General features: G+C 37.0%; 1 protein-coding gene across 1 annotated transcript in view; it reads right to left on the bottom strand.

Annotated features, from left to right (window-relative positions):
- SLC2A13 (solute carrier family 2 member 13) overlaps positions 1-27,091 on the bottom strand; it is a 345,368-nt gene that overhangs the window by 280,599 nt on the left and 37,678 nt on the right. Inside the window, exon 3 of the mRNA XM_029955511.1 lies at positions 15,783-15,942. Coding sequence (XP_029811371.1) covers positions 15,783-15,942 — 160 coding nt within the window. The remainder of the gene's footprint in view (positions 1-15,782; positions 15,943-27,091) is intronic.

Raw genomic sequence — 27,091 nt, 5'->3', positions numbered from 1 at the left:
ACACACACAGGAATATTGTTACTTAGGCATAAAAAAGAATGAAATTGCCATTCTTTTTGCAATGAGATGGAGAGAGCTAGGGTGCATTATGCTAAGTGAATAAGTTAGAGAAAGACAAATACTGTATGACTTCAAATATGTGAAATTTAAGAAACAAAACAGATGAACACAGGGAAAATAAAGAGAGAAGCAAACCATAAAACAGACTCTTGACAAAGAGAACAAACTGAGGTTTGCCAGAGAGGAGGTAAGTTGGGGGATAAGTTAAATGGGTGACGAATATTAAGGAAGGCATTTGTGATGAGGACTGGGTGTTGTATGTAAATCAATCACTAAGTTCTATTCCTGAAACTAATATTACACTGTATGTTAACTAACTAAAATAAAAACTTGAAACAAAAAGTAATTCTCACTCCAAACAGCAGTTAATACTACACATGAAAATAAATAAATAAATAAATAGAATTGCTGTAGGCACTTGGTAAATATTTTGTGAAATGATACAAAAGCTGCTATACATCTAAACTTTCTGTATCAACTAAACAGAAAATAAGTATACTTCACATTCACATAGCAGTTCCTACAGCAATTCTGGATCAGTTAGCTCTGCAAACTTAGTTGCATAGTAATTCCTTCCAAGGAACCTTTTGTTACTCCAGATATAATCAGACATTCTCTGAAGATGTCTCATTGAAGAAGACCTCTGAAGAGTGTTGAGCAGCTCACACAAATGCATACTTGTGGCAGCCTCCCCTTAAGATGTTAACTTTTATAACCAAATCTGTTATTCTAATGTATGTTTTACTGCTGTAAATGAATGACATTTTTATTTGCTTGTGTTCTCTTTTGAAGAAAAAGTTAAACACAATTGTATCACCAATTACTGCCAATTACATAAAAGAAAAGCAATAAAAAGCAAACACCAAGTATACTGGATTAGGAAATAAATTTTAGAAATCCTCAAAATGGAAGCCTTCATTGTCATTTCTTTACACCTTTCATGAGCTTTCCTTCTATACTCCAAACCCCTTAATGATGTATTAAAATTAAAGAGCTACAGAGAATACTTCAAAGCAAAACTTGAAATGAATAATGAAACTGAACCATTTTCAGGTCCAAAGATAATACTCAGGTTCAAATAATACTGTGCACTTTACTACTCACTATTTAACCCTAAGGCACACTATTTTTAAAAATGGAAAGGAAAGAGAGGAGGAAAGAAAAAGGAAAAGACAAAAAGAAGATTGCAAACATACACAGTAGCTTATGCTTCTAAACCAAGCTCTAGAAGACCGAATACTTTAGTTCTCCAGTCCTTTAAAATACAAGGGTTGAGGTCTGAAATATACATTTCAATGCCCTAACCCTAAGGTGGGTGGCACTCTTCTGCCAACCTTTGAAGAATATTAAAGCCTGGTTCCAGAGAACCATTTATACATTTACAACCTAATGCTTCTCTTCTAGAAGTAAAACAAAGGAGCTTATTTTACTATATTTTATTTATCTATATCTCATGTTGTAGAGGAATAGAATTTGCCACCCCCAAATGGGTCTCTCTGGCATAAGGATTATCTTGAGGTGATTATTTTTAAGAAACTGCAAACAGAAAAATCTTTGAAAACCATACAGAAGTTAGCCTTTTGTAAGAGGCATTTACATTTTCAAGGGAATTCTCCACTTGTAAGAATGTCTCCTGCTGTAGCCAAAAAAAAAAAAAAAAAAAAAAAAGGGGGGGGGTGATGGCTCAGTCTCCAGACCTCTTATCAGTGGAGAAGACTTAAATCTGCTTTACAACCTTACCCCTGTTTATGCTGTCTTCCTGATAACCTGTCTAAATAGACTTCCCGTCGCCACCCAACATCTCCTTCTGTCATTAGATGAAGATGATATTTAGAGTGATGACTTTGGCCATTTCAGGGAGTTACTCAGTTCTACATGGGACTCTCATATATACAGGAAGTATAGGCCATTAAACTTTTGTTTTTCTCTGGGACGCTTGGGTGGCTCAGCATGATCTCATGGTTAGTTGGTTCGAGCCCCACGTTGGGCTCTGTGTTGACAGCTAGCTCAGAGCCTGGAGCCTGCTTCAGATTCTGTACCTCCCTCTCTCTCCGACCCTCCCTTGCTCGCACTGTCTCTCAAAAATAAATAAAAAACATTTTTTAAAAATTTCTTTAATTAAAAAAAACACAAACTTGTTTTTCTCTTGGTTAAGTGGTCTCACATCAATTTAACTCTTAGAGCAGGCAGAAGAACTTTGAAGGTCAGAAGAAATGTTTTCCTCCCCAACAGTGACAAAAGTATTTTGATAGTAATACATTTCCAAGGCTTTGTAAGATGGGGGGTAGCTGTTGTTTATGATTGAAAGAGCATAGGAACAGACCTGGGTTCCATTCAGCTCTGGGCATACTAACCACAAAACCCTGGTCAAGTGATTTAGTATTTTAATGCACAAGTAACAGTGTCTATTTCATAGGACAGTGGGGATAATTAAGTGAAATTATACAGCTGGTACGGTAAGGACGCAGGTCTGAACCAAACTGACTCCATGACAGACTTCAAGTTTCCCCACTGACCTTGGAGGTCTAAGTGTTGGTTTCTCAGAATCATTAGACAATAAAAGGGCACACATTGCCCAAGGCAGGAGGGACCACCCTTGTAACACCCAATCAGGAAAGGCCAGCTAACACCCTTAACATTTCTAAGGGCAGGCCTAGAGATAGAAGCTATCAATAATCACTTATTGCTTAAAGCTAGTTACACCCTACATGAGGGTCCTGGGTCCACTCTAATTGGTTAATACTCTAAATGTTGTGATTGGGTCCCGCCAAAAGTAACTAGCACTCTGGACAATGTGTATGGTTAAAGTTACTGCCAATAATGTTAGGTGCTAATGATTGGATCACTGTACCTGTGTCACAATTTCCTGTAACTACCCCTTCCCAAAACCCATAAAGGCCCTACCCCGCCTTTGTTGGGGCTCTCAGCATGGACCCACTGCACTGGTAAAGTCTGTGAGCCCAAGTTTAGGCCCGGCCAGCCTAAGCCCATAATAAAGCCCTTTGCTTTTGCATGCATGACTCGGTCTCCCTGGCAGTCTCTGGTTTTTGGGGACGATACTGAAATCTTGGGCATAACAGTACCTAGAATGGAGAAGCAGCTCAGCAAAAAAATAAATCAATTAAAATTTTTAAAAATATATAATAGGGGTGCCTGGGTGGCTCAGTCAGTTAAGAGTCTGACTTTGGCTCAAGTCATGATCTCAGTTCGTGGGTTCAAGCCCCGTGTCGGGCTCTGTGCTGACAGCTAGCTCAGAGCCTGGAGCCTGCTTCAGATTCTGTTATCTCCCTCTCTCTCTGACCCTCCCCTACTCACACTGTCTCTCTTTCAAAAATAAATAAAAACATTTAATATATATATTATTTAAATATTAAATATTCTAAATATAATAAAATATATTGTGCATATATAAAATATAATATATATATAATTTATTTTTAACCTCCCTGACTCCCTCACCTATCAATAACAAGTGCAACTTGTCTATCCTGGCTATATCATCCATTCAAACATCCAGTAAGTAGAAATAACCAATTTCGTTCCTGAGGAAAAACTGTTGCTCTGATGATGTGCAAACTGGAGAACAGGAAATATAAGAGATTGCTTTGCTGTGTTACTGATAAAAATTTTACCATGAGATTAAAAGAACAGGAACTCTAAAGGCTCAGTTAAAGCTGTATGTATTCAGAACTCACCAGGAGTCCTCTAAATCCAAGGAAATCAGGAACCGGATAAATGATAGTATACTAGTAAGACAGTCTACTGATAAGCCAGGTGGTCAATCCCCAAACAAGTAGTGACCTACTGATATGAGAGGTCTCATCATTATAAGATAAATCAAGGGTTCTAAACCCTGGTTTCACATTAGAATGGAGGTGGGGGGTACTTTTAAAACATTACAGTGTCCAGACCCTACCAACCCAGGATTTTGATTAATTGGTCTGGACTCCAGGCCCAGGAAATTCTGCTTTATTAAAAAGCTCCCCAGGTGGTACTAATGTGCAGTCAGGGCTGAGAACCACCGCTCTAAGTGTTTTTAAAAACTCAAGGGATGAAAGTAAACAGTAAGTCCACACTTTAAGGCAAAAGCTATTTATCTTCCGGAGGCACACCAAGCTGATGGGAAGGGAAAGTAGGCTGACTCCATCAAAACTGCCATGCTTTCAGGAATCCTAAAATTCTTTAGAATCTTCTGGGGCATCCTGCTCACTTACTGAGATATCTTTTTAAACTTTCTCAATTGAAGTTAACAAATGAGCTATTTTCTGGTCCAACTAGCCACATCAGCACCTGCCTACCAGAAAACTAAGCATGGGCCCTCAAATGGTAGGCAGTGCTTTCAAATAGTGTGGCTGGACCAGCTATCACCAAAGGAGATTAAGCCCAGCTAGTTCACGTCACATGTTAGGCCTTCTTCCCAGCGCCAAGAACTGAAGCTCTGTGAACCAAAGATCCTGCACACCCAGGTGACAGTCCTTCCCATGGTGGCTGGGCAGACTTAGGCACCTCCCACAAAACCAAACAGGTCCTGAAACAGACTGCATATTCGCCGCCATTCTTGTTGTAAAGGAGCCATGTTGCTCTCACCTACAAAACCGAAGGCAAGTATGCTCTAGCAGACGGCCATTTAAGACACAGAGCTGTGTAGCTCATAATTGCCCCACTTCTCTCAGGATAACATGGTTATCTAATAACGTGGTCTACTGATAACGAGATGAGCACATTACTTGTTCTCCAGTAGTTCTGCAAGGTAATGATTCTGTTCCAAATTGTAAAAAACAGAATGCAAGCTAGAAGACTGAGGATGAAAATAAAACTATCGGAATTATATATATAGTTTGTCACTTCTTTTTTTTTCTCCGGTGTATTATAAGCTTATTCATGTCACCACTTAGCAGCAGCCAATAGTAATAGCTAATACATAGCACTACTTAGTATGTGCCAAGCACTATGAGAAGGGCTTAAGAAACCTTAACTCATTTGTTTTCACAATAATCCTATTAGGTGGGTATCATTACCATCCCCATTTTAAAGACAAAGAAACCAGGTACAAATTTGAAATAAAACTGATATGAGGTGAAACTAGGATTAAAACCTAGGCAATCTGGCTCCTATAATAAATATGTTCAGTGTAAGGCAAGCTATAATAAATGTTTAATGGTTAAGGTCAGTTAACTTAATTCTTCAGAAATCATAAAACAGAACACTAATTCACCTTAACCTCATGTTTAAAGACTTTCAAGGATAACGTATAAGTTCTATTGTTCACTCAACTCTATTAAATGTATTAAAGCACTGCAGAATAACACAGCAAAAGGGCTACTTGGGAACAGTCACCGCTAGTCATAGGGAGCAGGGGAAATGAAAATTTAACAACAGACCCGCTGGTGACAAATGCAATTTCCTATTATTCTCAACACCAGAACATCACTATAAAAATAAGCAGCCATTAATTAAAAGAAAATATCTCATTTGTGAGGGTAAACTTGTAGTGCTTGCTTTGAACACTGCAGCAAACTGAATTTGAATTTCATTTTTAATATACACGTAAATTTTTCATGTAAGAAAAATATAGGTAACATACATGGCAAGAGATAGTTTAAAGATGATTGGGAACAAGAAATTGTTTTTTGATTTCATCCTTTTTTATAATATATTACATGAGGGGCCTGATAAATCTAACATTGCTTTCCAATACATTGTTTTTTCAATCTCTGCTTCCCAAAGGCCTCTCCAAGCCTCTCACTTTCCAAAATGAAGATTGTGGAAGACTGAGGAGCTGCACCCTGCATCCATGTTCTGTTTATTTCTCTTCTCTAGATTCCTTCTTCCTTAAATTCCCAAACAATGTAAAAAGGTTGCAAATGCCTTATGATAGAAGAGCTGTATGATTTATGGTTTTAATTATAAGTCAAGTTATTATAGAAAAACTATCACAGCTAAGGAAGTTGTATTACACTAGGTTATATTTAAAACAAATTGTATGCAATTGTTTTTATAGCTCTTGAGTTCTACTAAGGGAAGACACTTCACTCTAAGAAGCATATAAAGGTTTTTTTGGCCACTGCAATCATTTAGCCAATTATCCTAATAGGCCATGAGAGCATTAAGGTACGGTTCAATAATCACTTCCTTGTCTCCCAACCTCACATTGCTAAAAGTAAGTATTTTTAAACCAAATCTCCACCTTATATTCTAGTCACAGAGAATCTTGTTATTTTTCAAAACACTCAGCTTAGTTCAGTGACAATCTCTGAAGTCTGTCCTGGTACAGTAAGGATTTTTAGCAAAATTCTCTAATACCCAATACTGTCTTATAATACACTGGAAAAAAAATGAAGTAACAAAACTATATATATAATTCTGATAGTTTTCTTTCCATCCTCTGTCTTCTACCTTGCATTCTGTTTATATCTATTTCCTACTGATTTAAAAATCTGGTTTATGTTAGCCTTTTCTGCAGAGCATGCAAAAGAGGAGTGTCATAATTACTAACATACTAAGCCTTATTCTTTAAAACTCTACAGTTTCCATCTAGCATCCTTTTACAAAGAACTGTGAAATAAACTACACTTTTTTCGCCCTGAAATGGTTTATTGAAAATAAAAAGGGTGAATAGTTAGAATTAGTAAATTCTTTCAAGTGTTACCTAACACAAAGTTGTTTTATTTGGTTGGAAAGCTAAGGCTAAATTCCTATGATCTCTTTGAGCTGTTACTCTTAGCTGTTTACCCAGCAAACACCACCTTAATGTGGCACCTAAATGCCAAACTCTACACCAATCCTTAGCATCATGAATGTACTTAAAACCAGAGATAGTGTAATGCTGCATCAATCCAAAAACATCCCCCCAAGCTGGAACTTTCCAATATATATCATTGTGCCCTGTTTAGAGCAGTGAAATATTTTCCCCTTAAAAAGGCATACTCAAACTTTTTTTTTTTTATAATGTTCATTATCTTTGAGAAAGAGAGTGACAGAAAGCAAGCAGGGGAGGGGCAGAGAGAGAAAGGGAGACACATAATTGGAAGCAGGCTCCAGGCTCTGAACTATCAGCACAGAGCCCCACACAGGGCTCAAACTCACAGACCACGAGATCATGACCTGAGCTGAAGTTGGTCGCTTAACCGCTTAACCGACTGAGTCACCCAGGCGCCCCTAACCCTTTCAAAACACGTTCAAGAACATTGCTCCTTCACTCCTACATCTTGAGCTACCTGACTTCATTCTTCAATAAGCCCATGGATTTTGAGTTTTTTCATATACTTCTCATATACTTAATAATCATGTGATATATTTACTAAAAGGTCTCTATTCTTTAGTTTACAAAAGAAATGCTCATCATCATATATTAATCACAAGATATTTACATGATAATCACCAAATATAAATTATAATTTATGTAACATGTTTCTACTTCATGCAAGTTTTAGATGCAAAATAAGATACTGAATTAGCCACCTGCTGTAATTACAACTCACTTGATAACATATTTTTAAATTTTAGTGCATGACTCACAACTCCATTTTAACAGATAAGAAATTAAAATAAGAAAACACTGAAAACTGAGACCCCAGGCTAGTAAATTAATTTTCCTTCAACTTCAAGGACCATGTAGAACTTCAACACTGATGACTGATATATCTGATAATCTGATGGCAGCAGAGAGTAAACATGAGACCAAGGCTGAAAGTATGTAAAGGGAAAAAAAAAAAAGTACATAAGAACAACAACACCAAAAAAAAAAAAAAAACCCATACTGATTTTCAAGATTTACTTGAATCTTTCAAGTAAAAAGCAAAATATATGATCAGCAAATGAGCAAATTTTTTGTTACCTGGTAAAAGATTCTGTGTACATTGTTAACAAAAAATCTTGCCAAATATATAAACATAAGAAAATATTAATTCCACGTATGTAGGGTAAACACCTCAAAGTAATTTGATATTGGTATACGAGGTAGGTAGTTTAACCAAGGTTATTTAGAGAGTTGTGAGTATAGTAAAAGCAGCAAGATATGCTTACTTTGACAGAGTAAGATGTGATATTAAACAAATGAATGTATTTAGCACAGATATTAAGTGGTTTTAAACTACCTAGCAAAATACAGGGACTTGCACAAAATGCACAGTGCTAGGGCTCGGAATAGCGCACAGTCACACCTACATACATATCGTCTTTTGTTTTTTTTTCCCCACTCTGAGAATCTTTATATCCAAAGCTGTCTGCTAGGGATTTTGGAGATACAATGATTCACAGACATCCTTTGCTTCAAGGACCTTATACACTAGTAATCACCGAACAAAGTAAGATTACATTAATTGCTATGACTGAAGTTTGGGCACAGTGTAGGAATAAGGACAAAAGTTATTTCAATAGAGATTGTTAGAACAAGTGTCATGGCAGAAACGACATTTATATTAGTCACTGGCCAATGCACAAAAGGGATATAACAGAGGGAGCTGACAGAAGGTTCAGGTTAACATTTTTTAGGGAAATTTTGCAGAGAATAAAATAGACTCAAGGCATACAATTTTAAGAGTCTGATAAATATATACATCCTTACAACCATCCTAATAAAAAACCAGAACAGATTCATCATCCAGGAAGTTCTCTATACCCGTCTGCTTTCCAGTGAATCCCCACTGCCACAGAGAGCCAATGACTGAATTTCTGTCTCCAGAGCTTTATTTTGCAGGTTAATGAACTTCACATGGAATCATGGAGACTGTACTCTCTTGCATATAGCTTCTTTCAATCATAATGTTTCTGAGATACATCCATGTTGTTCTATTTCATTGATTGATTTATCTATGCTTACCAGTCTGTCTTGATTACTTTAACTTTATACTAAATCGTTTTTTAATTTTTTATTTATTTTTGAGACAGACAGAGACAGAGCATGAGAAGGGGAGAGGTAGAGAGAGAGGGAGACACAGAATCTGAAGCAGGCTCCAGGCTCTGAGCTGTCAGCACAGAGCCCGACGCGGGGCTCAAACCCATGAATGGGAGATCATGACCTGAGCCGAAGTTGGAGGCTTAACTGACATCAGGCGAAACCCTCCCAACTTTGTTCTTCAAAATGGTTTTGAAATCCTAGATCCTTTACATTACTTTTCCATTTTACTTGTGTTAGTTTTTGGTAGTGCTGTGATTTTTCAAGCAATATGCCCATCTCCTCTAAGTTGTTGAATTTACTGGCAAACTTGTTCAAAGTGTTCCTTCATTATCCTAATAACGTCCATAGCAATAATGTGCACTCTTTTACTCCTGATATTGATAAATTGTGCTTTAGATTTTTCTTAACCAGTTTAATAAGTCATAATCAGTTTATCAATCTTACTAACCTTTCCAAAGAATCAACATTGTTAATTTTTTCTATTGTTTATCTGCTTTTTATTACACTGAATGATTTCCATACTGACTGAAGTCTGCAAGAATCACACCTCACTATCTCATACCTATGTTCTGGTGGGAGCCTCATAAATATGTTCTCAGCATCCATCCAAGAAGAGTTCCAATAAATTCTGGGCATCGCTCTCATATTAATCTTTGACTCACATTATAAGCATGTTCTGCTCAAAAAATAATAGCTTCCCTTTGCCTATAGACAGAAGTTCCAAACCTCTCACCCTAGAATTCACAAACTTCTAGAATCTGGCTCCCCTCTTTGATGTTCCTCATCACCTGCTTCAAGCCCTCTGATCCTACCCTCAGCTAGCCAATACTCTGCCCCAGTTTCCACCTCTGTCCACCAATTCTTCAAAGAACTCAGAACAAGTGTCACACTGTCCATTAATTAGCCTGAAGATATTCCAGAAAAATCTCTCATACAGATGTTGCTAACACTAATATTTTGTGCTTCTCATTCAACACTTACATTTCCCCAAATTCTACTTCTTTAGCACACACACAAAAAACATCACATAAATGGTGGAAGATATCTAGCACATCCATGTGTAAATATCTAGCACAAATACTTCACAACTATGCATGAGCTAGAGAGATAACTCTTACTTTAAAAAATTAAATCGGAGAATAAAATGAATAAAAATCATCATGGAAAAGTATGACTTAGCCTACCTATAGTTAAATCAGTCGAATTACTCTAAGTCACATGATGGTTCATGTAATTATAAGTAGACAAATACTCATTTGAAAACCAGCTCTGGCAAAGAGAGAGGAACAAAAAGCGTTCTGGGGCCAGGGAGGCATATTATTTTGAGAGATGAAAGTTACATAGGCTCAGAAACTAATTTTCATTCTCTGATTTTTATCCTTAGTAAGAAACAGTTATGATTAATAATTTAGTTTTTCAGCTATCTATGAAGTATATGTATTCCTCAACATACATTAATGAATTGGTATTTTGGTTTAAAAATCAATACCATTTCACTTAAGAGTCCCTTCCCTAGAGTCAAATCAATTCAGCTCAGTTCAATAAACATTAATTGAGCATTTTCTATGTTCCAGGCCCTTTCCTAGATCTAAAAATGAGTACAAAGTCAATGACAATTAGGAGCTCCAAAGTGAGTTAGAGGAGACAGACAAAAAAGTAACTAGTTCAAAATAATAGATGTATAAAACAGTGAAACTATGTATAAAGTCTAATGAAAGGACAAAGGGACAAAACCAGCTTCACAAAGTGGAGATTTATTTATTTTTTTGAACATTTTTTAATGTTTTTTATTTATTTTTGAGAGACAGAGAGAGACAGCGTGAGCAGAGAAGGGTCAGAGAGAGAGGGAGGTACAGAATCTGAAGCAGGCTCCAGCTAGCTGAAAGCACAGAGCCCGACGTGGGGCCCGAACCCACAAATCATGAGATCATGACCTGAGCTGAAGTCAAACGCTCAACCAACTGAGCCACCCAGGCGCCCCCAAAATGGAGATTTAAAAGAGAAACAACTGGTGGACCAGTAAAGCAGGACAGGTTAGGAAAGCATTAGAGATAAAGTGAGCAGAAGGAAAAAAAAAAAAAAAAAACCCAAAAACATGAAAAAGCAAGATGCAATTTGTGTATGGGAAATACAGGTATGGCTGTTGTACAGAGGAGGAGAGGGTAATGAGAAGTTCTACAAATCCAGAAAAGGAGGCAGAGATTGGAACGGCAACAGAAGACACCACAAACCACTGTGTTCTTTTTCCCCCTGTGGGAAATGGAGATTTGAAATATTTAAGCAGTGGCATGTCCAGTAAGTGTTTTATGCAATCGTGGTGGTAGTTGTTAAATATACTCTATTATGTATTTATTGAAGGCCTGCCACATTCCAGGCTTTAGCTAAGCAATTAAAAAGAGAAAACCTTCATTTGCTTGAAGTGTAGTGAGTAAATCTATGTTCAAATAAGCAAGATTGAAAAATATCAGCACAGAAAAAGGCAAACAGTGATAAAAATTGATATCACTCATGCTAACTACTTTAATACCTCTGCCATCTTTTGTTAGGTAAAAATAAAATTTTTCTGAATGTCTTGACTCATCAGGGAAATGCAAATCAAAACTACAATGACATGCCACTTCACCCTCACCTAAACTGATTAAAATCAAAAGATAATTATTTATTAGGATGTAGAAACCCTGGAATTCTCATACATCACAAAGTGGAAACGTAAAACAGCATAGTACTTTGAAGAACAGTCTGCCATTTTCTCAAAAGGCTAAACACAGTTACCATGTGACCCAGCAATTCCACTCCTAGGCATATACCCAAGAGAATCAAAAACATGTCCACCCTGACGGTACAAAAATGTTCACAGCATCGTTATTTACAATAGCCAAAAAACAGAAATGTCCATCAACTGACAAATAGATAAACAGAAGGTAGTATATCCATATTATTTGCCAATAAAAAGAAAGAAAATACACATACTACATGAATGAACCTTCGAAAGATGGTAAGGGAAAGAAGCCAGTCAACAAAGGATCACACTGGAATATCTCAAATAGGCAAATCCTTATGGAGAACAAGCAGACTGCCCAGATCTGGGAGGAACTGGAAGTTTGAAGGGTGGCAACTAAGGGGTACAAAACTTCTTTCTGGGGTAATGAAAATCCTCTAAGTTTTATTGCAGTGATAGCTGCACAGTCCTGTGAATACACTAAAAGCCACTGAATTATATTTTAAATGAGTAAACTGAATGTTATGTATCTCATTAAAGTTTTTTACAAAATTCTAATTTTTAATGATCTCTTCAAAACACTTATTCTTTTTTCCTCATGAAGCCAGATGACATTTTTTCCCCACCAAAGAAGGTTTAATAACACTAAAGTGCTTTATAAATACTAGCATTCAATTTTCTACTGGCAATGCTCTTTTCTAGAGAAACTAATCTTCTAGTTGTTCAGCAGAAAATAATTTCTATGATATCCAAACAATAAAAGAACAGTTAAGTTTGACCCATCTTGTACAAAGAATGAGTTAGTCTTTCAAGAACATCAAAAGCTAAGAAGTTTTTCTATCTGATTCATCAGATTCATCCTCTATATATTTTAATCTATCACTACTATAGAAAATTTCAGTAATTACATTTTAGATTATAAACTGTTGGACACAGACTGAGGAAGAAAGTGGTTAGATTTCAAGCAGGAAGAACTGGCTCTAAAGTCTACTCTGTAACAGCCATATGGCCTCAACCAAATATTTAACTTCTCTGAGCACATTTTTAATCTACAAACTGTAAACATATCAGTTCCACCAGTCTCTTGAGATTTTGGTTAGGATCAAATGATAATTCACTTACAAACTCTAAAACTGTTCATCACAATCAAGTAAGCGAGTAAATCTGGCACACTGGGCATACAGAACATCAAAGGTTTAATCGCTTGAAGCAGAGTTTCAGAGGCAATAAAAGTAAAAAATAAAAAAGAAACAATGTTAAATTATCAAAATTCTTTTAAGAGAGGGGACATCTTACTTTAAAATATACAAAAATGTAAGTATGAAAAAATTCTATGCGTAATGTTTACACCCACATTTTAATTAGGATTTTTGAAATATACTGCCAACAAAAATGATGTATTTATTGTTATAATTTTATTTTTCTTAATGTTTACTTATATAGTGTCAGAGAGAGCACGCGCAGAGAGAGAGAGAGAGAGAGAGAGAGAGAGAGAGAGAGAGAGGGAGAGAGAGAATGAATATATCCCAAGCAGGCTCTGTACTGAAAGAGTAGGATCAAAGTGCGACTCACTCTCACAAACCTTGACATCCTGACCTGAGCTGAAATCAAGAGATGGACACTCAACCAACTGAGCCACCCAGGTGACCCAACTGTTATAATTTTAAAATAAGCTATCATTGCTGACAATTCTAAAGTTGATGTTAAGGTAGTACTTCAACCTTTATTTGCTTATAACCACATTCCTATTAGCCCAGGAGAGAGAAGAGTTAAACACACTAAGGCTACTAAATAGTGGAAGAAAGTAACACATGGAAAATTCACCACTCGAAAAAAAGGAAACATGTTTGCATGTGGACACAACTGACTGTGGACTCGTGCAAACAGTAAGCTGAGTTCTAAGTGATCAGAGATGTTAATGCATTGACCCGAATACCAGCCCAAGTTAGTTTCCCATCCTCTTAATTTTTTTACCCATTGGTTCTCTAGTATTGTGGGGAAAATGTACTGCAAATATTTGGATATTTGGAAAATTGTTTTGGTCTCTAGTCTTCTATTTTCTACAGCAGCTATAAGCATTTAACATTTATTTTTATCTAGGCTCTTCCCTATCATTTCCCAGCCTCTCCTGTACCGATAAAGAAAACAGAAGCCACAGGATGTCTTTTTCTTCAACCTTACTTAAAACTTAATGTAAGAGCACCATCCTTTCATTCATTCATCAGAATAAATAATTATGTGATTCAGTGTTTATTGATCATTTCCCCTACGTCAAGCAGTGGGCTGAATACTTCATATATAATAATTCAGATCCTACAATAATCTACTAAGACAAGTATTTTTGTCCCTTTTCCTTTTTTTTTTTTTTTTTTTTTTAACAATGCAAGTGTGAAGTTCTGGGAGCCAAGGAACTGGTCCAAGGTTTGCAGCTAATGAGAGGTAGAAAACAGATTTGAAACCAAGTTTGTCTGTAACTATGTCACTCCACCTCTGAAAGTGTTCTAATGCCTGACCCAAGTCTCCACTTCTACACAGGGACACCATGTTCATAAACAATTGTCAATACTGTATGATCTCTCTTTTTCTAACCAGTATGTAGAAATGACATCTAAATTACTATACTAATTACAAAAATGTGGCTTATGCACTTTGTATGTTTTCACTTAAAAACAGATTTTTATCAGTTAAGGTCTCTTTATTAACTTAAAAAAACAAAAATAATAGATGTTTAATAAAAGCATATATAATAGTTACAATAATAACGGTCTTAACTTAATGTAAACAAATTATTTAGATCTGCTTAGAGACATGGAGAGGGAAACCGACTTCCACTGAGTTTCCAAGAAAACCCCAAAATATCACTTTACATCGGTAACAGTTATCTCTCTCTGTTCATCTACAGAGTGGAAAAGAAAGATGAAATTTCCTGTTTCTTCAATTTTCCAGTAATTTCTCAAGTCTGGCAAAGATTTATTCCCTCAAAGGTGGAGAGTGGTTTAACAACATGTGCGGAAAGAGCTAACGCTTTTAAGAACTGTGTCGTCTCTTTAACGTCCTGACAAGTGTAGGCCCTCACTGCCATCAGTGAGTTTTCTCACATGACTTTTAATAAAACTTCATCAGTCTGTCTTTAAATGGCTCATCAAGGCACATGATTTGCTGTGCTTCTCACAGAGAAGCCTGATTGCCCACATCCACATCACAGCAAACCCGTTTTTCTTCAGCTGTTAGGAACTCACTTCATCACTGTAAGCACCCTGCACATATGTAAGGACGGGGGTCTGTGTTGGTCCACATTCTATCTCCAACACCCATACGGAGTAGATGGTCAATACATATTTGTTGTAATACATGGTGGCAAGAGAGTAAGTCAGAGAATACTGTGTAACCTGCTGCAACTTTTAACAAAATGTCCCTGGAGCAGCTACATCAGTCTGTTGTTTTGGATACTATGGAGCGTGATATCAAAATCTAGAGCCTATAATATCTTTAAGCTTTAACAGGTAGTTCATTCGTTTCTATCATACTCAGTTTGAAAATATTTTAAGGCAGTTTTAAAAACATTTTTCTCGTCTCTTTTGATTCAAAATAAGCAAAATAGTGATCAAGGAACAATTTGTGTATTTTAAATTTATATATATAACAACATATTTCTATACAGCTAAATCTATACTTTTAATTAAAAGACTGGGTTTTCTCCCATTCAGGTCACAATGGAGATTCTTCAGTCCAAAAATGGTGTTAGTCATATCTGCAGTTCATAAACACTTTGTCAATCTCTGATACAATTCAAGAGCTCCATACATATTTATTGCTACATTCATTTTTAAACAAATATTGCAAAAGATTACACAGTATGAGAAATGTCACCTAAATGCTAAAAAGCCTGTAAATATAAATACATAATGGTAGGTTCCTTGTCTATCATTAAGATAAATATCAGCTTCTTGTCCACTTTCAATTTTGCTGAATGCCACCCACTTAGGAAATAGTTATAATGATCCAAAATACCAAGTTATATTTTCCTATCATTTCTCAAATTTTCTCCCATTCTCTAAAAAAAAAAAAAAATTTGAAAATTAAATGTAAGGACAATTTACAGACCTCCATCCATCCTTTTGGAGGTAACTGAAGGCTCCATCAACGACACTCGCAAAGAACTGGCCTCCAGTGATGAAGAGGGTGTTGATGGTGACTAAGCGACCTCTTAAATTGGGCGGGGAGACTTCGGCGATGTACACTGGCACCGTCATGGAGGCAATGCCTGTAAAGAAACGATGAAAAGTCAGCGGAGGACATTTATTCAATATTTCTGTTGTTATAAATACTGATGCTAGACAAAGATACACATACACAGCCTTGGTTTTCTACTTCAAACAAAGGTTTACCAGATACTTAAAGATTCTGACTCTAGTACCTACCACAGTTCAGTAGAGACAAATGTTGAGATACCAATCTCTGAACATCATGTTTTGTGAATGCCTACAAATGAAACTACTTCTAGAACTGTCAGATAACTTTAGAATGCATATAAGCATGCTTTATAAGTTCTGTGGAATAAAAAAAAGAAAATGCTCTCTATACAGTAGTTTTCAAAATATTTTTAGTCTATGTAGAAACACAATCAGACAATGGTGAGAATAAAAATTATCCCAGAATCAATATTAACTATTCAAAGTCATCAATTCCAGTAGACACACACCGAAATTCTTAATTGCTTTACTAACAAGAAACCTTTGGAAATTTACAGTCCTCAAGAACATATCATTTTAGCCATAAAATAGATGGCTTTATGGTGAAGGTGTATTTAGTTATATCTGCTTAAAATTTATTTCTACCTAAAACTAATGCAGCATCATCTATGGGAGTAGTTCTAGAACTTCACTGATCACTAAATCGCTTATATGACCTTTTTATTAATTAAGTGAAGATATTCTCCCTTCACCCATCTTAGACCTACTAAATAAAAAACTACAGAGATGGGAGATGGTTCTTTTTAAGAATTTTTTTTTAATTTTTATTTTTTGAGAGAGAGAGTTGGGGAAAGGGATGGAGGGAGGGAGAGGGAGAGGGAGAAGGAGAATCTCAAGCAAATTCCATGCTCAGCACTGATCCCAACGCAACGCTCGGTCCCACAACCCTGGGATCAGGACCTAAGCCAAAATCCAGAGTCAAACACTCAACTGAGGCACCCAGGCACCTGGGTCTGTCTTTTTAAAACCCTCCAACCATTCCCGATGCTCATCATCAGGTGAGCTAATCCAAATTTGAGCTAATCCAAAATTATTACTAAAAGAAAATCTTGGCCCTCTTGGCCAATCTAGTTCATTTCCCACTGGCACTTCCAATTTCTAGGTATGTCTGATTATTTAACCAAAAACTAACATCTAATCAAAACTCACAAAGGTTAAGTGGAAAAAAAAAATCAAAAAGGGTTATCTAAGAAAACATAACCTTTTTATATCTGTAGATACTATAAATTGATCTCTTGATTAAGCCAGAACACCAATGGGTTGCATAACACACTCATGAAGAAGAATCTGCTTTAAATGAATTAATCTTTATAATGCCAACAAATAGCCTATATTGAAGGCAGCAGTACCAAGAAACCTGTGGCTGTGCTTTCTGTACATGGGCTGCTGAAGGTGCCATCTACCACATTCCAGAGAACGCAGACACTTGTCTCTAGTCTCAGTAACTATAATAGTTGTGCCTCTCAACAACTGATCTGTGTTTACAGGCACTATAAATCACATAGCTATCTTTTATTTCCCCTCTTTAGGCAGAGAGGCTCACCTCTAGCAAGCGTTCTGGTCTTCGCGGTATTTGTTCTGTGAGCTAAATTCCCTCCTCATGCCACCGTCTCAAATTCCATCTGTTTAAACATATGTTTTGCCACATTTTTATTTGCTCTGCTACATCTTTGACCCAAGCAAATAAACGGACAGACCAGATTTGAGTAATATACCTACTTCTGTACTACTGATAACTACTAGTAATAACTCGGCACACAGGTCAGACCATTAAATCTCTGAACTGTACTCAGTAGTTTCCACCAGTATTATTTGCTGCTGTAGCACCTGTCAATATATATAAACTTACATGAAAAGGATCTTAAGATTTTAAGAGTTTCATAAAATAAGCATGTGTTAGCAGACCAAGTATAGTCTTTAAAATTAAATCATTGCCTAAACAGCTGGAAGTTTCCATCTGACTGCTCATCAATTTAATAGCACAAATCAGACTAAACTGGCTTTCATCTAACTTGGAAAGAGGAAACATTTGATGCACATGTTGACAAGTTAATTGTGTATTCTTTTAGCTCTTTTACAATTAGAACATCTCAATAAACTTAATTGTTCTAGCTCTGACCTGGCTGTGAACAGGAATTCTTCTGCTCTCTTCAATCAGACATCTTCAGCGAGCCATGGAGCCACAGATTTAAGCATGGGAAGTCAGGGCTGTGGTTTTAGCCAGCACATGCTTGTCACACAGCCCATAGATTTTACATGATGGAAATGCAAGGATGTCCTCAGGCCCTTATAAAGGTTTATTGTTAAAAATAAACACCAGAACCTTGAAAAGTAACTGAGGAATTATAAAAAGACAGACTCTTTGGATTCAGAATTGGAAAGAACCTCAAAAGATGTGTCTGATGAGTCCTCACACTGACTTAACAGTGTTACAATGGTCTATCTTCAATATTTCATGAGGACTGATTATTGTATTTAATCCACAGAACATCTCTATAAAGAACATACCCCCTTTTGCAAAGAAGGACCTTACCTAGGTCACATGATGAATAAGTGGAGGAACCAGACTTTGAAGCACACAGACATTCCACAACCCAATTTTGAAAGCTCTAGACTCCACTGTCTGGCCACAACAAATGAGGGTAGGCTCTGGAACCAGTGGATTTAAATTAGTTTTGCCACCTGCCAGGTGGTTAAGTCTGGACAAACTAACATTTTTGGGTTTCCAGCCTATCTACAAAATGGGAAAAATAAAAGTAATTCTTTCATAGGAGTTGAGATTCAATGACTTCATAGAGTAAAAATACTTAAAATCATGTGTAGCATAGAGAAAGTAGTCCATAATAGGGGTGCCTGGGTGGCTCAATCAGTTAAACGTCCAACTTCAGCTCAGGTCATGATCTTAGGGTTTGTGGGTTTGAGACCTGCATCAGACTCTGTGCTTACAGCTCAGAGCCTAGAGCCTACTTCAGACTCTGTGTCTCCTCTCTCTGCTTCTCCCCTGCTCATACTTTGTCTCTGTCTTTCAAAAATAAATAAATGTTAAAAAAATGTTTTCCAGGAAAGTAGTCCATAATGTTAGCAATTATTTCTGTAATGAATGTACCTCTAGTTGTGAGGCATTCTAACTCTTTTTTATTTAGTTTGACTGTTTTAGGGGCTAACATGATTAGGGTGAACATAAGTAAACAAAATAGGGTCTCTGTTACAAAAAATAAGCTACACATAAGCTCGACTCACATAAACATCCAATCAGATAAGAGTTTCAAAAACACCCTGGTAAGGGTCACAGTACAGCTACACACCGCACTCCATCCTGTGAGGCTGACAACTGCCGTATGCTGACAATTATTAGAAGCCAGCTCAAAGAGGCTAGGTAGACAATTCTGCAGAGATGGGCATGGACTTAAAAAAAAAAAAAAAAAGTGAAACAGCATGAGATTTTCTCAGAGGTAAAGAAAAAATGGAAAGGAGAGTATTTGTGGAGAGGAGAGGCTGGGAGAGCCCAAATTATGGAAGCAAGTATCCATCACTTGGATATGCTCATCATGCATTTGATCTGAGCTGGGCACGGTGCTAAGCGCTAGGGACACAGTGCTGTAGGAGAGACATGTCCTCTATCCCCATGGAGCTTAGTTAGCATCTGCCAGGCAACATGTGTTTGAACAAGTAATGAGATGTCAAGTGTGATGGGTCTCACCGAAGGGGAAGTGTGAAGAACAGGAGTTCATGGCAAAAGGACGACTATTTCTAGACACACAGAGACCAACCTTAATATATAAGATCTTAGTGGACATACTAAGAACTTGGTATTCAGAAGCCTTTAAATAGTATAATGGAAGAAAAAGCACAATTAGATTCATGTTTTTAAAAAGTCATTCTGGTTGGAGTATGGAAAACCAATTTGCAAGGGAGTAATAATGGGGACAGTGACAGTAGAGGCCATGGAGTAAAATGGAGAGATTCAAGAAGTACATACTTAGTACCCAGGCTAACAGGAATTGGGATGGAGCATGAAGGATGAGGCGAGGAAGGACTCAAGGACGGTGGTCAGATATCCAGAATGAGCAAGTGGGAGCATGGTAGGTACCTTACAAACATAAAGGACACTAGAGGAGAAGCAAGTGTAGACCAAAGATAACAAGGTCAAATTTAGTCAGGTTGAGCCAGAGGTGCTCTGTGAAACATACAAGTAGAGAGCAAATAGAACATTCCCTGAGTATGTTGGAAATAGAGATTATTTACATGTGAGTGTTCACAGCCTACCTCATTTCTCCCCCAGTAACTCTGCCAAAATAACCAAACATTCCTTCCTCTCTCATCCTCTGGGGAGAGTCTGGTTATTTGTCACCCTAGTTCTTTGATCCATTATCATGCTAGGCAAAAAAGGATGGAGAAGAAAACACGGACCCCACTTTACAGAGAGAAGTTCAAATGAAAAAGCCTGGACACAGTTGTGAGTGAAGGGCTTGGAGTCAGTATGGAAAAAATGGGAGTCTACAACATAGAGACTGACTGAAGCCTGATTTGAGACGAGGGGACAGAGGAGTAGACAACACAGATTTTTAGAAATGTTCCTGAATTATAACCTATACACTACTATATTCTTCAAGACACAAATAGATAGTAGTATTACTACCCAATTGCTTTTTAGTTGCTAGGCTATATATACTTAAATACAACTTCAAAGTGAGACTAGGTCCATTGGGGCTTGAAGTCACACAAATATCTGAAGCTCAGAAGACAGTTCTTTGTGAAACCAAGGGCATGGATAAGATTGCCTAGACACGGAAGAAGAGAAGGATATATAGAAGGGAGTCCTGAAAAATTCCAGTAGTGACGGAACTGTTAGAGGACGCAAGTATGGAGGAGTAACAAGCAAGCATCTACTTTACGCTTGAATACTATGTTATTTTCTAAAGTCTTTTTTATGTTACCATTTTGTACTGTCATGTAAGGTTACCCTACCAATAGGGAGGTGGGACAGGTATCACTCATTATCCCTCTAGGAAAGGTAAAGAAACCCAGCATCAAAGACAGACAAAAAGAGATTTTCCAAAAGTCACAAAAGCAAGTTAATGTCAAAGTAAATCTCACACATTCAGGTCCCCTATTCTGTCATATGTCACGAGGACCAAGGACAAGGCCTCTGATTAGAATGTGACTCTTCAGCAATTTCTCAGACACATTTTCTCTTTGGGCCTATTACCTTAGCTAGCACACAGGAATTTCTAGGGGCCGGAGGGTCTTTCTTCTTCCCTGCCCCCTACTACCTGCTGCTATGTGATTCACTGCAATCGGGCATCATGTTAAAGAGCTCAAGCTAATTAGTGAATTGAACGTGATTTGCTGTATAATTTCTGGCTAGACAACTGTAGCCCCACAAAATTGCTCTATGACAATGGAGAACTATAAAAAATATGCTGGTGTTCCAAAAGAGCAGTAAGCTCCATCTTCACTACTGCTATCTCACCTTGCTATTAATAAAATAGCCATGGCAACTATAATTTATGGATTTCTAAACATGGTGCCAATTTTTGAAAAACCTGGGCCATTAACATTCTGTCACCCCAAAACCTCTCTTCAACCCTGGGGAAACAAATGGAATTCTGTCTCGAGACAAAGCTCACTGTTCCAACAAAGGGCAGTTAAGTAACACTGTATGAAATTCCCTAAATTAAGAATTAAGTACTTCAGGGACACCTGGGTGGCTCAGTTGGTTGACCATCCAACTCTTGATTTCAGCTCAGGTGATGATCCCAGGGTGATGGGTTCAAGCCCCACACTGGGCTCGCTGCTGAGCGTGCAGCCTGCTTAAGATTCTTTCTCTCTAGCCACCCCCCCCCCACCTCTGCTCTTCCTCAGTATGCACACACATTCTCTCTCTCTCTAAAATTACAAAAAAAAGTATTTCACAAGTGGAATTAATAATTAAAGTTTAGGAGAGTTCTATGAAGAACTTTTGACTCATTCCCTATTCCAAACACGAATCAAAATCAATGTCTGATAAAGAACAAATTCTTAATAGTCCACACTGAACTGATAACTAGAAATTAACATAAGGAATGGAGTGGCACAAGGTCCCATTAACAGCTTACAAAAATCGGTGTCGGTATTGTTTCTGAATATTGTTAGAAAGTTCGATTTCTTACAAAACAAATAGGTCTACATCAATGAAAATTCATTATCATGTCTGGCCTTGAGAAGTTTCACCAGAAAACTGCACCTCGGATGCCAAGTGTGACAGGTTTCACACACTCTCACACTGCCAAGCGGATGCGCCGTCAGCAGCACAGACGCTCTTGAGTGTAGAAGCTGGCTTTCAAAAACTGCTGGAAGCCCTTTTAAAGCCCTGAGTCAGAAGTATAAATAATTTCATAAACAAACAGCATTAGAAAATCCTGCTGAGATGGGTAAATACCCATGAGCCACAGCAGCCTCTCAGCACAAGCCAGGCAAAAACTAATTAGTTTCTTAGAAGCACATGCACCTACTTTTCAATAATAATGCTTCTTGAGCAAGGATTATGAAGTCTTAACTTCATTTCGCAAATTACTGCTCTATGATCGCTAAAGGAATAATTTGAAATAAAAAGAAAGAATGTGTCTTAAAAAATGTCCCTTACCAAAGTTGTTTCAGTTTGGCTCTCTTGCCCCCAGACTGCTGTTTGCGTTCTGCCATAGAGTCAAGTATCTATGTTTACCAGGTTAACACCCTAGAATTTAGCTTTTATTTTATTCTAAGGAGGCTTAAGATTTTCACAAACACTGCTAGGCAACTTCAAAGAGCAATAAGCCCCTAAGTGATGAAAATATATACAACACAAAATGTCGACAGAACAAAGGAGCCAGGTTATGGGTGACACTCTATCCATGGGGATAACTAGCAGAATTATTGTTCTAGAAGGGCTAAGAAGCACTTCACGAGGCATTATAAACAGCTCACCATAATTTAAGCCCAGTGCAGTCTCTAACGGTCTAAATGACCTCTCCTTTCATATTACTGATGAATATAATATTGATCTGATCATGATCCTTTTTACAGGCAACATCCCAGTAAAGTCTGTATCACACTGTTTCACCAAGCCCAACGACAAGCCCTTTAATAGAGTGGTAACAACTCACATACCTTCTGTACTATAACTTGCCTAAGTGTCAAGCACAGACCTTGGCCTAACGGTTGGTTATTACTTTGGGATGCATATAGAAAACCATATCCTTTAAAATTACTGTCAATTGATTTGTTTTACACTAAACATACTACTCATTAGGGAACAGTCACAGATAAGAAGGAAATAAAAATCACCTCTAATCATACCACCCATACATATTAACTATTAAAATTTGGTTATAATTTGCAGTACTTTTTATGTAATTCTATAGCTCTACCTCATTATATTACAAACACTTTCCTTCTCTTTATAACTATTCTCTTCTCAAAAAAGGGCCTCAAACTTCTTACAGAAGCAAGTCAGGTATGATAAATATAGAAGCCAAATGAGTGAAACATAGGAAGTACAACATACTCTGCAGGCCAAAGAAAAGAGCCAAACAAAATACATCTCTGTGTAGCTCTATACAACCATCTGGAGGCTGGTTTGTCACCCTTGGAGGACAGGATCATTTTAAGTAATGGTATAGTATTCCAGCGTTCAGATAAGAAGAAACAAGTGTTCCTATAATACAAAGATGGAAGCAGGCAGGAAAAGAACAGAGAAAGAAAGAATTTTCTAATGGGGAGTGATGGAAAATAATGAAATTAACACATATGTAAGAAACGTCCTGAAACAGAGCAGAGGTTCTAAGAAAAAGATAACTGTAGGAAATGGCAAAGAAGTGGAAGCAGTATGCTTTTACACCCGACAAATGGAATACACAAAGGTTAATAAGAAATCAATACATTTTCCTCGAGGCACTGAATTTAGCAAACAGGAACTTAAGTGGTGCTTTGTCATATTTAGCTCTATGTGACATCTAGAAGTAAATGTTCTAGTACAACAAACAATGTGGACCTAAACAGCAGCTAGAAGCTGTGAATCACCTGAATGTAGATTGTAATTGAATAGGCACAGACAAAATACACAAGAAATGTGCACAGAGTAAGATAAGCCCAGGGCTAGGATCTGTTTGTAGAAATATTCATGCAACAGATATAAAGGGTTGAGGAGTAAAACAGAAGGAACTATTAAAGTAAATATTAAAGTAGCAAAGTAATAAATGAATACCCATCCCTCCAAATTTTTAATCTGTTCTTCAATATAAGATCTGGCCTTGCCTAAGGAGCAGGAGCAGAGAGCCATGAAAAGAGAATCAGTTTAAAGACAACAGAATTAAATTAAACAAGGAAATGGGAAAGAAAAAAATTAATAGAATGTGTAAATAATTATAGAAGTAAATACCATATTGGAGGCTGCGTGAAATCTGAATCAGTATGGAACATCAATTTGAGATGCTCTCCAGGAATGGAAAGCAAAGGAAATTAAAATGATATAACTGAAATAGTTGTGAAAGATAAACCATCATAAATAAATAAATAAATAAATAAATGGATCTAAGGATAGGTAGCAACAGCAAAACACATTCTGGGCAATTTTTTAATTTGCAAAGTTAACAAAAGTTGATCAAATTCTTTATGTATAGAGCAAAAGAAAGAAACAGCTCACCCACCTAACCAGGCAATATGAAATGCCAGCAACAACTGCAGATATTTAAGGGGGAAGTGTTGTGATTCAAGTGTTTTATACCTTGCCAAGTTGTCTTTCAGGCCTGAGAATGTGAAAGACATTCTCAAGTAGGAAGCATCCCAGATAAACCACCCATTTACTATTTTGGAAACAATCGCTAAACCAACCCCAAGCTTAGCAACAAAAACTTTAAAGATAGGGAAGTTTCGGTATAAACAGCTCAGAGGATCTGCCCCTCATTTAGTCTGGACTACAGAAATCTGCTGGATAAGCAGACCACTGAGTGTTCACTCAGCCCTTCTTTCGGCTCCTCTCTCTTCCCGGTTCTGAGTACCATTTCTTGAGCTACACAGAATTCCTTGGCTTGTCTGATAACCACTTTAAAGCATTAACTGGTCTTCTTCTGTTCCAGCACTTGGTAGCAATGGCTATACATTTTATTTGGTTAGAACATTATGCCTAAATAATTATTAAATAAAAATTTCTACTTCTTTAATGTCCAAAAAGGCAAAGATTTGTAGAGCAAGATAATGTCTACCTTCATTACCAAAGTCTCTATTAATGATTTCCTACGTCTCTAAAAAGCACACTGAATAACCCTAGCCTTTGAGTTTTCTTAAAGTGGTCAAAATCATGTAAACTACCCATTAATAGATATTTTCTCTTCCAGTCTCTTTTAATATTATCTGTCCATCTATATGAATATCCCTATGCTTCTCACACTTAAAAAATCAATATAGGTAATAAAATCTTTAAATAAATATGCAGAGGAAAAAGGCACATTTTTTAAGATCTACAAACAATGACACACAACCTACTTTCCCAGATTCTTCACTAATAATCCACAGTAATCACGGAATTCCATCTGTAATAAATTTTTAGACATTTGATGAGGAACAAAGCCAAGTTAGCTTTCACTGCCTCTTAATTTATCACCACAAAATGGGGAATGATGTTCTACATGTACACTTTTTGCATTTATCATCCAAGATAGTTCAGAAATAAAAAATGGAAGTTTGTTAAAGAACGATGGTACATATCAGAGCCACACTAAAGTTAAACAACATGTCTGCTCATAGGAGCTCTAGTTCTGTATCATCTGGCTTTAAGAAAGCTACATCTCACTAGCGATGAAAGAAAACAGAGTGAAGGAGAGGAGATCATTAGGTTCTCCCTAGCACAGAGTTAGAATTGTCTTAAAAGACATAACCAACTCTATATTTTGTTCTTTAGGATACCAAGAATGAATACATAATTCGAAGACTGTTTAGCTGATTCTTTGAACTGGTAGGCACCAACCACACTGAAACATTTATCAACATGGTACAACACTACTTGTTTTTTCTTGTAGTGACTAAAAGAATATACCAGATTCTTAACATTTATGAAAGGTAATAAGCAAGATGCTATAACTATGGCTTAGTAACACTCTTAGAAATAGACTCCAAGTGGCATGACAAATAATGAACGATACAGATGACTGTGAAAAGGGCAGTATGATCTCTCTTACGCTGGCTTTAGAAAGAGATTAAAGTGAACCCCTGTATTACTACTCTCCATGGCTTATAAACATCTTTCCACTCTGCTTGTAGATCTAGTGGCAGCTCTGACTCAGTCAGCAGAGCCTAGTTTTGGCAGAAATTAGCTGGCATTATCTCTTATTTCTGCTCCAGCAGCTTGGAGGTACTGACACAGCCAGAATAAAAGTAGTGACTTCCAATTCTTTAACAAATGACAAGGTAAAATGACTTTTATCACTGCTGCTATTCACATTTTACCTTAGTGATTTAACTGTAAAAATACCTAGTTTGTCTTACCCTTTTTGTGTAATATTTTGCAAAATCACCCATCTACAAGAATGCCAATGGTATGTTTCGACAGTCTCTTATTTATATGAAGTCAATTACCTATTCAGGAGGAGACAGTGGGCAGAAAGACAGATGACAGACAGATGACAGACAGATGTGGGCGGATGCTGAATAGATGACAAATAATAGATGGTAGGGATACAGTTAAAAATCACTTATATTGGTTTTCAAAGGACTAATTTCACCTTGATGAAAAAACTCTTAAATGGGTAGCTTTAAATGCAGAAAATTAAAAATGTCCTTCTCTTAACATTTCTCTTGTCAGATTGGAAAGGATCTCCCCAAATCCCGAGGATTCCTTTCTTCAGGTTATCTAGCTTTAAGCTTGTGTTTATCTTCATATTTATGGGAGGAATCACAAACAAGAGAAGGAAGCCAAATTCCCACATATAACAAATTTCTCTGAACATACAAAAGTAGGAAGAAATAACCACTGTATTTTGACCATCTCCCTCCCATCTTCCAACTGCTGTTAGAACTTCTCTGTTAAATGACAGCGGACTTCTTGGCAGGAACGATGGAACTCAGAGGACAGTAAAATTGTACTTCCCTTGTGCTGAGAGAAAATAACCATCAATCTAGGTTTCTAACCTCCAGAAAAAAAGTCTC

This window comes from Suricata suricatta, chromosome 10 (genome assembly GCF_006229205.1).
Source record: "Suricata suricatta isolate VVHF042 chromosome 10, meerkat_22Aug2017_6uvM2_HiC, whole genome shotgun sequence".
In the NCBI taxonomy this organism is placed as follows: domain Eukaryota; kingdom Metazoa; phylum Chordata; class Mammalia; order Carnivora; family Herpestidae; genus Suricata; species Suricata suricatta.
This window is presented reverse-complemented; position numbering and strand designations above follow the sequence as displayed.